Raw genomic sequence first — 12577 nt, 5'->3', positions numbered from 1 at the left:
TGTTCAAGATTGTGATCTATCAAATCATCGATTAGAATTGTGGTATCATCAGCGAACAGGGTAAATTTGCTGTTTGTCTCGGAACAAAGAGGAAGATCATTAATAAAGATGAGGAATAGCAGTGGGCCAAAAACGGAACCTTGAGGCACACCACACGTTATTGTGCCCCACTCAGACGAGGATGTATTGGACAGGTCTTGCATCTATATCTATCCTATCTAGTTCTATCCTATCCTATCTAGGTACATCCTCCTACCACCACCTACTCCTGTCCGGTCACTAACATTACCTATCACATCAAAGGCAGGGCTACCTGTGAAACCAGTCATGTGATCTACAAGCTAAGCTACAACAACTGTGCTGCATTCTATGTAGGCATGACAACCAACAAGCTGTCTGACCACATGAACAGCCACCAGCAAACTGTGGCCAAAAAACAAGTGGACCACCCATAGCTGAATACGCTGACAAACATGATACCCCTCATCTCAATGACTGCTTCACAGCCTGTGCCATATGGATCCTTCCCATCCTTCCCACCAACGCTAGCTTTTCTGAATTGCACAGGTGAGAACTTTCCCTGCAATACATCCTACGCTCCCGTAACCCTCCTGGCCTCAACCTTCGTTAGTCACAGTCCTCACTCATCCAGCCCTCTTCCTGTTCCCATTCCAACACTACACAGCCGTCATTTCGCTGCCACACCCAGTCTTTTAATTTCTTTTATTTTTATTTCTCTCCTTTCCGCTGCTTACCCCCTCCCCCCTCTGCACCTTCTCTCCTACCCTCCGTCTAAACTGCAACACTTTAACTGTCCGCCACACCCACCATACTATCCCTTCCCCTCCCCGCCCCAGCCTCCTCCTTACCCCCACCCAGTCGCCACTCCCATCATGCACTGGTGCTGCTGCTCGCAGTGTAGTTTCAGCTTTCTGAGACTGCAGATGTGTGTGCTAGTTGAGCTTGCGTGAGTGTGTGTATGCGCATGTGTGTGTGTCTACTGCTGACAAAGGCCTTAATGGCAAAAAGCTATGTTTGTGTGAATCTTTTAATTGTGCCTATTGCGGCTCAGGATCTCCGCTAAATGGTGAGTAGCAACTTTCCTTCGCTCCAAATGCTTCTGTTGGTCTCATAAAAACCTGTGATCTGGGTGAGCAAGTAAACAGAGTATATTTATTCGCTATTTGGGTAGATTTTTTATATTATTGTTTCATTTGAACACCTTTGTTGTACTTTCCTGAAGTTTTTGGGGTTAGTATTTGTGGAACATTTACAACCAGATATAGTTTTTGCAGGATGTATTTGTTCAGAATCAAAGATTGTACCATATTTCTAGGTGGAAATTGCAAATTTGTTATGAATTATTAAGCTACTTCATTAATATTGCCTCTCTTCTAGGAGGACAAAGAAAAAAAGAAGAGAAAGATCCGCCTTGAAATGCACTTAGACCAGCTCTTTGTTGATGGATTGGATGCATATGTTTGGATCTATGACCCGATTCCAGTGTATTACTGGTTTTTTGGCACATTGCTAGTGCTTGGTGCTATTGCTATCTGCTTATTTCCTTTGTGGCCACCATCTGTAAGGTACACAATTTTTCATTAAAAGACTTAATTTGAAATTTGCTGAGAAGCAGAAAATTATTTAGTTTCTAATGGGACACAGCTAACAAATTTTCTTACTTTTATGAATGTTTAGTTATGTAGCACATAGCCATTTTTGACTTATGGTGATTGAATTTAGTTGTCATAACAATCAATGAAACGTTGAAAATATGTTGCCTAAACATTTTATTGATTACATTTACTAGTAACTTTAAAACTTTCATACAATATGTTCTTTTGCAAAACTCTGTTGGAAAATGAAGAATGATCACCACTGACAACATGATGTAGAAATAGCATATTTGCATGGTTCACTGCACTGATACAGGACAAAGCAATGAATCAAAGTAGCATAATGTTCACAGAGTACTGTCTATCTAGCGTGCATGAAAATAATGAGCCCACAACACTATATTTCATTTACTGAAAGAATTGTCAGGTTTCTTTTTTTTTATAGCGTCATACTGGGCTACCATGCAGTAGTCTTTTTCATCAGCTATGTATTGATGTTCATTGAAAAGGTTATTTTTAAATAAGTAGTCATTAAACTGGTCATGGACTATAAACTCGAGTCCTTCGGCAGCACCAGAAGGATACAAATGGGGTGCTAGTCAGAGTGACGGTGTTCTTCTTTGGTAGTGGATTGATAAGGCCAAGTTTCTAGGTTGCGGGAAAAATGATTCTGATTAAGTAGTAATTGAAGGTATATTTTATTCTCGGTAACAGTTGGTCAAGAATGACTTTCATCATTTGAACTGTAATGTCATAATAACCGAGAGACACTGATCTGATATGTATGATGGAATTTTTTTAATGTATCATCAGAAACATGCTTAAAAAAGAATTTCTTATAACTGTTGTCATTTCTTCTTGTGAAATAATTGATAAGTTTTATTTTTGTTTGTGGTTCAATCGTGCTTGTCAGTAAAGTGAAGTACTGCTTTAGTTCCTCAAAAGATACAATTCAATCCTTTGGCTATTCTTAGCCTATCCAGATCTTTGGTTTTTTTTTTTCCAGAGGTCAACTGGTCTTTGTCTGTTGAGGACTAATGTATGGGCAATCCCAAATTTAACAAGCAAACTGCTCCCAGAAGCCATGTCAAGCAGTTCGTACCGTTTGACTTGTCATCTCATTTGTAGTCCATCTGTATTATCGAAACGTAAAACAATTTTTTTCTTTGTAGGAAAACTGAACTTGCAAGTTGTCTCATAGTTGGTCTGTGGAGTAGAAAGTTCAGCTCAGACAGCAATTATGTTGTCAACAATCAGTCACCAACTTGCGTATTTTGAAGCATGTTCGACAATACAGTCTATGTATTTGTTGTACCTGCATCAGCAGTTGTTCAGTCTTAATTGTAGATTGTTCACTGATGTTTATTGTGATCTATCTTCAAGTATCCACATGAAACAATTAGTAATAAGAGGATACTGTATGATGTAAAACTTGAACAGCTAGCTGGTATGAACGAATTGGAATGGGACGAGTTTATGGATGAATTCTCAGACAGTAGAAGTCTCTACAAACAACCTTCATATGAGCATTCAAGTGATGATACAGGTGCAGACAACAATGAATGCAATGAAGAAAACGAGCAGGTTGGTCCGATAGCACGCACTACAAATAACAGTGATGAGTGGAGTGACATTCCTCAAGATCCACCAGTATTTGTGTTCTGCGAGGATGGGCAATTGAAAATAGACTTAAAAATGTTGGCATCAATGCACTTGTTGATTTGTTTCTCTCTGAAGAGATACTAATGTCATTATGTGAACAAATAAATTTATATGTGAGCCAGGAAGCAGGAAAATGTGGGACAACCAGACTCTCAAGATGGAGGGATACAGGTGTTGTCAGAATGAAAGTATTTCTCGGGCTGTTGCTGTACATGGTACTTGTTGTTTTCCATCGATAGAACATTACTGGAGCACAAATTCTTTTTACAGTGTCACAATCTGGAGATCTGTTATGAGTGGAAACAGATTTCAGCTGTTATTGAGATATCTACACTACTCAGACAACTCATCCAGTGACCAGTTGTGGACCATATCAGTAGCATCATGAGCAATAATTGTGTTCCAGACAAGAATCTCTGCATTGATGAATTGGTGGTTTTGTGGTCAACTGTCTGTTTTTCAGGCAGTATATCAAAAACAAGAAACACAAGTACGGTGTAAAACTTTATGAACTCTGTGAATTTGACGATGTGGATCTCAAAATAAAAATCTACTGTGGCAAGTCACAGGAGATGGCTGAGACAGGTCATTCATCTGAATTTGTTTTACACCTGATGGAAGCTTTCTTGTACAAAAGCTTTGTGCTTCATATGTACAATTTCTATAATTCTGTGTCACTTACAAAGCTGTTGTCGACTTACAAAACCTATTTGTTTGTGTGTGTGTGTGTGTGTGTGTGTGTGTGTGTGTGTGTGTGTGTGTGTGTGCGTGCGTGTGTAACATTACATAAAAACAGAAGGGAAAGCCCAAAATCATTAGTTACTATGAAACTGAAGATAGGTCAGATGGTGTGGAAAAGAAATGACAATCTTGTTGTTTACAAGTGGGAGTACAAAAGAGAATTTCTGACCATTTCTAATGTGCTCCAATGGCAAAATGGTGGAAGTTCGCAATCAAAGTTGCGAAGTTGCCCTGAAACCAAGCATAGTCAGAGAGTACAACAGTGGCATGTCAGATGTTGATCTGCACACAACAAAAGAAACGCCAGGGGCCATGATTCATTTTATCATATTTGTGAAGAAAAGCCAGCTATTTGTGGGGAAGAATGCTTCAAGTTATACCATCAGTTAAAAAAGAAAAAACAACTTTATCTTCATTACCATTACTGACAGTGAAGAAGAAATCCAGAATTTCCTCTCCAACCTCAACTCCTTTGGTTCCATCAGATTCACCTGGTCCTACTCCAAATCCCATGCCACTTTCCTCGACGTTGACTTCCATCTGTCCAATGGCCAGCTTCACACATCCGTCCACATCAAACCCACCAACAAGCAACAGTACCTCCATTATGACAGCTGTCACCCATTCCATATCAAACCGTCCCTTCCGTACGGCTTAGGTCTTTGTGGCAAACAAATCTGCTCCAGTCCTGAATCCCTTAACCATTACACCAATAACCTGAAAACAGCATTCGCATCCCGCAACTACCCTCCCAACCTGGTACAGAAGCAAATAACCAGAGCCGCTTCCTCATCCCCTCAAACCCAGAGCCTCCCACAGAACAACCCCAAAAGTGCCCCACTTGTGACAGGATACTTTCTGGTACTGGATCAGACCCTGAATGTGGCTCTCCAGACTGGATACAACTTCCTCAAATCCTGCCCTGAAATGAGAGCCATCCTTCATGAAATCCTCCCCACTCCACCAAGAGTGTCTTTCTACCTGCACCTAACCTTCATAACCTCTTGGTTCATCCCTATAAAATCCCCAAACCACCTTCCCTACCCTCTCGCTCCTATCCTTGTAACTGTCCCCGGTGTAAAACCTGTCCCATGCACCTTCCCACCACCACCACCACCACCACCACCACCACCACGTACTCCAGTCCTGTAACCCAGAAGGTGTACATGATCAAAGGCAGAGCCACATGTGAAAGCAACCATGTGATTTACCAACTGACATGCCTGCACTGTGAAGCGTACTATGTGGGAGTGACCAGCAACAAACTGTCCATTCGCATGAACGGACACAGGCAGACAGTGTTTGTTGGTAATGAGGATCACCCTGTGACTAAACATGCCTTGGTGCATGGCCAGCACATCTTGGCACAGTGTTACACTGTCCGGGTTATCTGGTTACTTCCCACTGACACCAACCTATCAGAACTCCGGAGATGGGAACTTGCCCTTCAATATATTCTCTCTTCCCGTTACCCACCATGCCTCAACCTCCGCTAATTTCAAGTTGCCGCCCCTCGTACATCACCTGTCATTCAACAACATCTTTGCCTCTGTACTTTCACCTTGACTGACATCTCTGCCCAACCTCTTTTCATTTACATACGTCTGCCTGTGTCTGTATGTGTGCGGATGGATATGTGTGTGTGCGCGAGTGCATACCTGTCCTTTTTTCCCCCCCTAAGGTAAGTCTTTCCACTCCCTTAAAAGCCACATCCTTTCGTCTTTCCCTCTCCTTCCTTCTTTCCTGATGAAGCAACCTTGGGTTGCGAAAGCTTGAAATTTGTGTGTGTGTTTTTTTTATATGTGGTGAGGCTACAGTGAAGATCCCTAGCTCCTGATAACACGATTTTGTGCAATAAACACTCTTTTACTCAATGATGGGTTACCCCAGAATATGATGCCATTCGAAAGCAGAGAATGAAAATAGGCGTGGTAAGCTAATTTACTGAGATGTATATCTCCAAAATTTGCAATGACCTTAATAGTATAAGTAGCTGAACTCAAACATTTCAGCAGATCTTCAGTATGTTTTTTCCAGTTCAACCCCTCATAAGTGTGTACACCTAGAAATTTTGAATATTCTACCTTAGCTACTGATTTCTGATTGAAGTCTATATTTATTAATGGTGTCATTCCATGTACTGTGTGGAACTGTATATACTATGTTTTGTCAAAGTTTAATGAGAGCCCATTTGCAGAGAACCACTTAACGATTTTCTGAAAAACATCATTTACAATTTCATCAGTTAATTCTTGTCTGTTGGGTGTGATAGCTATACTTGTATCATCGACAAAAGGTATCAGCTTAGTATCTTTGTGAATATAGAATGGCAAGTCATTAATATAAATTAAGAACAGCAGAGAACCCAAGACCAAACCTTGTAAACCCCATTCTTGGTTGTTCCCCAGTTTGAGAAATCACCAGTTTTTTGCATATTATGTGAACTGCTTACTTCAACTTTCTGCACTCTTCCAATTAGGTATGATTTGAACCATTTGAGTGCTGCCCCATTCATACCATAGTACTTGAGCTTATCTAGAAGTATTCCATGATTTTCACAATCAAAAGCCTTTGAGATATCACAAAAAATCCCAACGGGTGACTTCCGGTTACTCAGAGCATTTAATATTTCATTAGTGAAAGTATATATAGCATTTTTCCATTGAAAAACCTGTCTGGAAACCAAACTGACATTTTATTAAAACTTTATTTTTACAAAGGTGTGAAGCTACTCTACAATACACTACTTTTTCAAGAATTTTGGATAAGGCTGTCAGAAGAGAGATTGAGTGGTAGTTATTGACATCAGACATATCCTCTTTTTTACGCAGTGGTTTACCAATGGCATACTTCAGTCTATCTGGGAAAATACCCTGCTTCAGAGAGCTATTACGTATGTGGCTAAGAATCCCACTTATCTCTTGGGAACAAGCTTTTATTATCCTGCTGGAAATGCCATCAATTCCATGTGAGCTTTTATTCTTGAGAGAGTTCATTATCTTTCTAATTTCAGGAGAGGTGGTGGAATTTCAGTTGTATCAAATTGTGTAGGTAAGGCCTCTTCCATTAACTGCCTTGCTTCTTGTAATGAACATTTTGATCCTATTTTCTCTACAACATGTAAAAAATTATTATTCAAAATGTTTTCGGCTTCCGGCTTGTTGTTTTTCACGTTTCCATTCACTTTGATGGTAATGCTGTCATCCTGTACTCTTGGCTGTCCAGTCTCCCTTGTAATAATATGCCAAATTGTTTTGATTTTTTTTTTATCAGAGGTATTAATCTCAGACATGATGCACATGCTTCTGGACTTTTTAATAACCTTTCTTAATGTAGCACAGTAGTTTTTATAATATTTGGCTGTTACTGGGTCATTACTCTTTCTTGTTGTTAGATACAGTTCCCTTTTCTGGTTACAAGATATTTTTATTCCTTCAGTAAGCCAAGGTTTTTTGCATGGTTTCTTATAATTAGATTGAACTACTTTCTTGGGGAAACAGTTTTCAGATTCTCTTACAAGTGTATCATGAAATAAGTTATATTTTAAATTAGCATCAGGTTCCTTGTACACCTCATCCCAGTCTCACTGCTGAAGATTTTCCCTGAAATTTCTAATTGTTGAGTCATTAATTGAACGCACAACTTCAGAGGGTAGTTCTGAGTTACTGAATGGAGCTATGTCATATACTGTAACTAGCTGAGCACCATGATCAGAAAGGCCATTCTCAACAGGACAAGAATTTATGTTTTTAAACTTATCTTAGTCTATAAAAGTGTTATCTATCAATGTACTGCTGTCCTTTACTACCCGAGTAGAAAAATCAATGACAGGTGTCAGATTGAAAGAACCGAACAAGAATTCCAGGTCATTCTTCCTATTACACTCTTTCAGTGAATCAACATTGAAGTCCCCACAAATAATAATTCGCTTTCCCCTATCTGACAGATAGCACAACAAGGCATCCAAGTTTTCCAAGAATAAATGAAAATTTCCTGAAGGGGACCTATAGACTGTTACAATATGAAAGAACCCTCCTTCAGTTTAAGTTCACAGGCACATGCTTCTCTATGTTGCTCTAGACAAAACTTTTTTGTATCTAAGCTTTTTACACAGTGATAACTTTTGACATATATGGCAACTCCTCCTCTCACCTTATTCTCTCTACTCATATGTGCAGCTAGTGTATAACCACTGATATTTACCTTTTCCATATCAGACACAATGTGATGCTCAGACGGGCATAGTATATCTATTACATTATCAGATTCAGTGTCATCTAAACAAACCAGGAGCTCATCTACTTTATTCTTCAATCCCAGAATATTTTGGTGAAAAATGGTAACATTATTTTTTACTTTACTTTTGTGAGAATCTACTTTTTTCTTTAATCCACCAATATTTTGGTTAAATATGGTAACATTATTATTTACTTTACTGTTTTTAGAATCTTGTGAGTTTTGGACCTCTTTAGCACCTGCCTGCCTGCCTGCCTGCCTGCCTGAACTTCTCATTGGACACTGATACTAGTCTAAAAAAGAGGTACATCCATGAGTACTAGTGTGTCCCCCCCCCCACCCCCCCCCCCCCCCCCCCCCTCCCTTATGGATTTTGCTAACAACCCTGCCAGTTTACCCTTACCTCAATGGGGACGCTTGCGTGCCCCAGCAATAGAGATAATTATACCGTATGTGCAACGACAGTGGAGGGGTATCTGTTTAGATGCCAAACAAATGGTAGATCCTGAAGAGGGGTAGTAGTAGTTGCAGAGGCAACAGTCTGGGTGATTGACTGATCTGACCTTGTAACATTAACCAAAATGGCCTTGCTGTGCTGGTACTGCAAACGGCTGAAAGCAAGGGGAAACTGCATCCGTAATTTTTCCCCGAGGGCCACAGTGGTATAAGTTTATATACCAACTAGCTCCACAGACAATGATGAGATTGAAGAAATATATGATGTGATAAAAGAAATTATTCAGGTAGTGAAGGGAGACGAAAAATTTAATAGTCGTGGGGGACTGGAATTTGATAGTTGGAAAAGGAAGAGAAGGAAAAGTAGTTGGTGAATATGGAATTTGGTGGGGGGGGGGGGGGGGGGGGGTAAGGAACGAAAGAGGAAGCCACCTGGTAGAATTTTGCGCAGAGCATAACTTGATCATAGCTAACACTTTGTTTAAGAATCATGAAAGAAGGTTGTATACATGGAAGAGGCCTGGAGACACTGGAAGGTTTTAGATAGGTTATATAATGGTAAGAAAGAGATTTAGGAAGCAGGTTTTAAATTGTAAGATATTACCAGGAGCAGATGTGGACTCGGACCACAATCTGTTGGTTATGAACTGTAGATTAAAACTGAAGAAACTGCGAAAAAGGTAGGAATATAAGGAGATGGAACATGAATAAACTGAAAGAACCAGAGGTTGCAAAGAGTTTCAGAGAGAGCATTAGGGAACGATTGACAAGAACGGAAAAAAGAAATACAGTAGAAGGATGGTTAACTTTGAGAGATGAAATAGTGAAGGCAACAGAGGATCAAGTAGGTAAAAAGATAAGAGGTAGTAGAAATCCTTGGGTAACAGAAGAGATATTGAATTTAATTGATGAAAGGAGAAAATATAAAAATGCAGTAAGTGAAGCAGGCAAAAAGGAATACAAACATCTCAAAAATGAGATCAGCAGGAAGTGCAAAATGGCTAGGCAAGGATGGCTAGAGGACAAATGTAAGGATGTAGAGGCCTTATCTCACTAGGGGTAAGATTGATACTGCCTACAGGAAAATTAAAGAGACCTTTGGAGAAAGAGAACCACCTGTCTGAATATCAAGAGATTGGATGGAAAACCAGTTCCAAGCCAAGACAGGGAAGCAGAAAGGTGGAACGAGTATATAGAGAGTCTATACAAGGGCAGTGAACTTGAGGGCAATATTATGGATATGGAAGAGAACATAGATGAAGATGAAATGTGACATACGATAATGTGTGAAGAATTTGACAGAGCACTGGGAGTAGACAACATTCCATTAGAACTGCTGATAGTCTTGGAAGAGCCGGCCATGACAAAACTCTACCAGCTGGTAAGCAAGATGTATCAGACAGGGAAAATACCCTCAGACTTCAAGAAGAATATAATAATTCCAGTCCCAAAGAAAGCAGGTGTTGACTGGTGCAAAAATTACCGAACTATCAGTTTAATATGTCACAACTGCAAAATACTGACACGAATTCTTTACAGACAAATGGAAAAACTGGTAAAAGCCGATTTCGGGGAAAATAAGTTTGGATTCCATAGAAATGTTGGAACATGCGAGGCAATACTGACTCTATAACTTATCTTAGAAGATACATTAAGAAAAGGCAAACCTATGTTTCTAGCATTTGTAGACTTTGAGAAATCTTTTGACAGTGTTGACTGGAATACTTTCTTTCAAATTCTAAAGGTGGCAGGGGTAAAAAACAGGGAGCAAAAGGCTATTTTCAATTAGTACAGAAACTAGATGGCAGTTATACTAGTCGAGTGGCACAAAAGGGAAGCAGTAGTTGAGAAGGGAGTGAGACAGGCTTGTAGCCTATCCCTGATGTAATTCAATCTGTATATTGAGCAAGCAGTAAAGGAAACAAAAGAAAAATTTGGAGTAGGAATTAAAATCCATGGAGAAGAAGTAAAAACCTTGAGGTTCACTGATGACATTGTAATTCTGTCAGAGACAGCAAAGGACCTGGAAGAGCAGTTGAACGGAATGGACAGTGTCTTGGAAGAATATAAGATGAATATCAGCAAAAGTAAAATGAGGGTAATTGAATGTAGTCGAATTAAATCAAGTGATGCTGAGGGAATTAGATTAGGAAATGAAACACTTAAAGTAGTAAATGAGTTTTGCTATTTGGGGAGCAAAATAACTGATGATGGTTGAAGTAGAGAGGATATAAAATTTAGACTGGCTATGGCAAGGATAGCTTTTCTGAAGAAGAGAAATTTGTTAGCATCGGGTATAGATTTACGTGTCGGGAAGTCTTTTCTGAAAGTATTTGTCTGGAGTGTAGCCATCTATAGAAGTGAAACATGGACGATAAATACAACAGTTTAGACAAGAAGAGAATAGAAGCTTTCAAAATGTGGTGCTACAGAATAATGCTAAAGATTATATGGGTAGATCTCGTAACTAATGAGGAGCTACTGAATAGAATACGGGAGAAGAGGAATTTGTGACACAACTTGACTAGAAGAGGGGATCAGTTGGTAGGGTGCATTTTGAGGCATCAAGGGATCACCAATTTAGTATTGGAGGGAAGCATGGAGGGTAAAAATCATAGAGGGAGACCAAGAGATGAATACACTAAGCAGATTCAGAAGGATGTAAGTTGCAGTAGTTACTAAGAGATGAAGCAGCTTGCACAGGATAGAGTAGCATGGAGATCTGCATCAAACCAGTCTCTAGACTAAAGACCACAGCAGCAGCAACACTGTAATGTTTTTAAAAGGCATGACAGTATGTGTTTACTTTTCTCCAGGCTACAAACTGATTTTCCTAGCCACTTGCAGAACAATGTAAATAACGATTTTCATATTCATAAAATTAAACACTTATTAACAGCCAGGCACTGCACATTGATCGTGTCCGTTTTGTGTCTAATATTCACATACTACACCACCATGGGATATATAAAAAAAGATAGTCATAAGTGAAATCCATTTAAAGCAATTGGCAGAGGTTGTGTTGACCCAAGTTTCTTAACATATAAGACCTATATTAATATTTAAAACATTGTGTTTGCATTTTTCAGTTTTTCTTGCAAAAAATCTATGTCATTGAATGTATTCCTCCCATACTCCATTTTTAATATTACCTTTTGATGATGGAACAGATAATCTGGCATTACTGCACCAACATTAGTTGTGAAACATATTTATTCCTGATATGTGAATCTGTTTTGGCTCTCTCTCTCTCTCTCTCTCTCTCTCTCTCTCTGCCCACACAGCTCGCCCCCTTTCCCTCGTGGACCCATACACACACACACACACACACACACACACACACACACACACACAAGCAGATTAATATTATTTTTCTGAGTTGTATATTTTAATTTTCAAGAATAATCATCATCATTTACGAGTCGCTCAGTATAATATACACTGTCTGACAAAAAAAAGTGAAGCACCTAGAAGGGATCGTCAGATGACAGTGTTTACATCTACAGCTACATCTACATTTGTAATCTGCAAACCACTGTGAAGTGCATGGGAGAGACTACATCCCAGTATAACAGTTATTAGGGCATCTTCCTGTTCCAGTCATGTATGGAGCACAGGAAGAATGATTGCTTGAATGCCTCTGTATGTGCTGTAATTATTCTAATCTCACCCTCACAATCCCTATGTGAGCGATATGTAAGGGCTTGTAGTATATTCCTAGAGTTGTCATTTAAAGCCAGTTCTTGAAACTTTGTCGGTAGACTTTCTTGGGTTAGTTTGCAATTATCTTCGAGAGTCTGCCAGTTCAGTTTCTTCAGGATCTTGGTTACACTCTCCCACAGGTCAAACCAACTTGTGAGCATTCA

The 12577-nt window shown here is 39.5% G+C and overlaps 1 protein-coding gene across 1 annotated transcript in view; it reads left to right on the top strand.

The window, feature by feature from the left end:
• Positions 1 to 12577, top strand: part of LOC124787810 (translocation protein SEC62) — a 99437-nt gene that overhangs the window by 67350 nt on the left and 19510 nt on the right. Inside the window, exon 5 of the mRNA XM_047254737.1 lies at positions 1399 to 1586. Coding sequence (XP_047110693.1) covers positions 1399 to 1586 — 188 coding nt within the window. The remainder of the gene's footprint in view (positions 1 to 1398; positions 1587 to 12577) is intronic.

This window comes from Schistocerca piceifrons, chromosome 3 (assembly GCF_021461385.2).
Source record: "Schistocerca piceifrons isolate TAMUIC-IGC-003096 chromosome 3, iqSchPice1.1, whole genome shotgun sequence".
Lineage (NCBI taxonomy): Eukaryota > Metazoa > Arthropoda > Insecta > Orthoptera > Acrididae > Schistocerca > Schistocerca piceifrons.
This window is presented reverse-complemented; position numbering and strand designations above follow the sequence as displayed.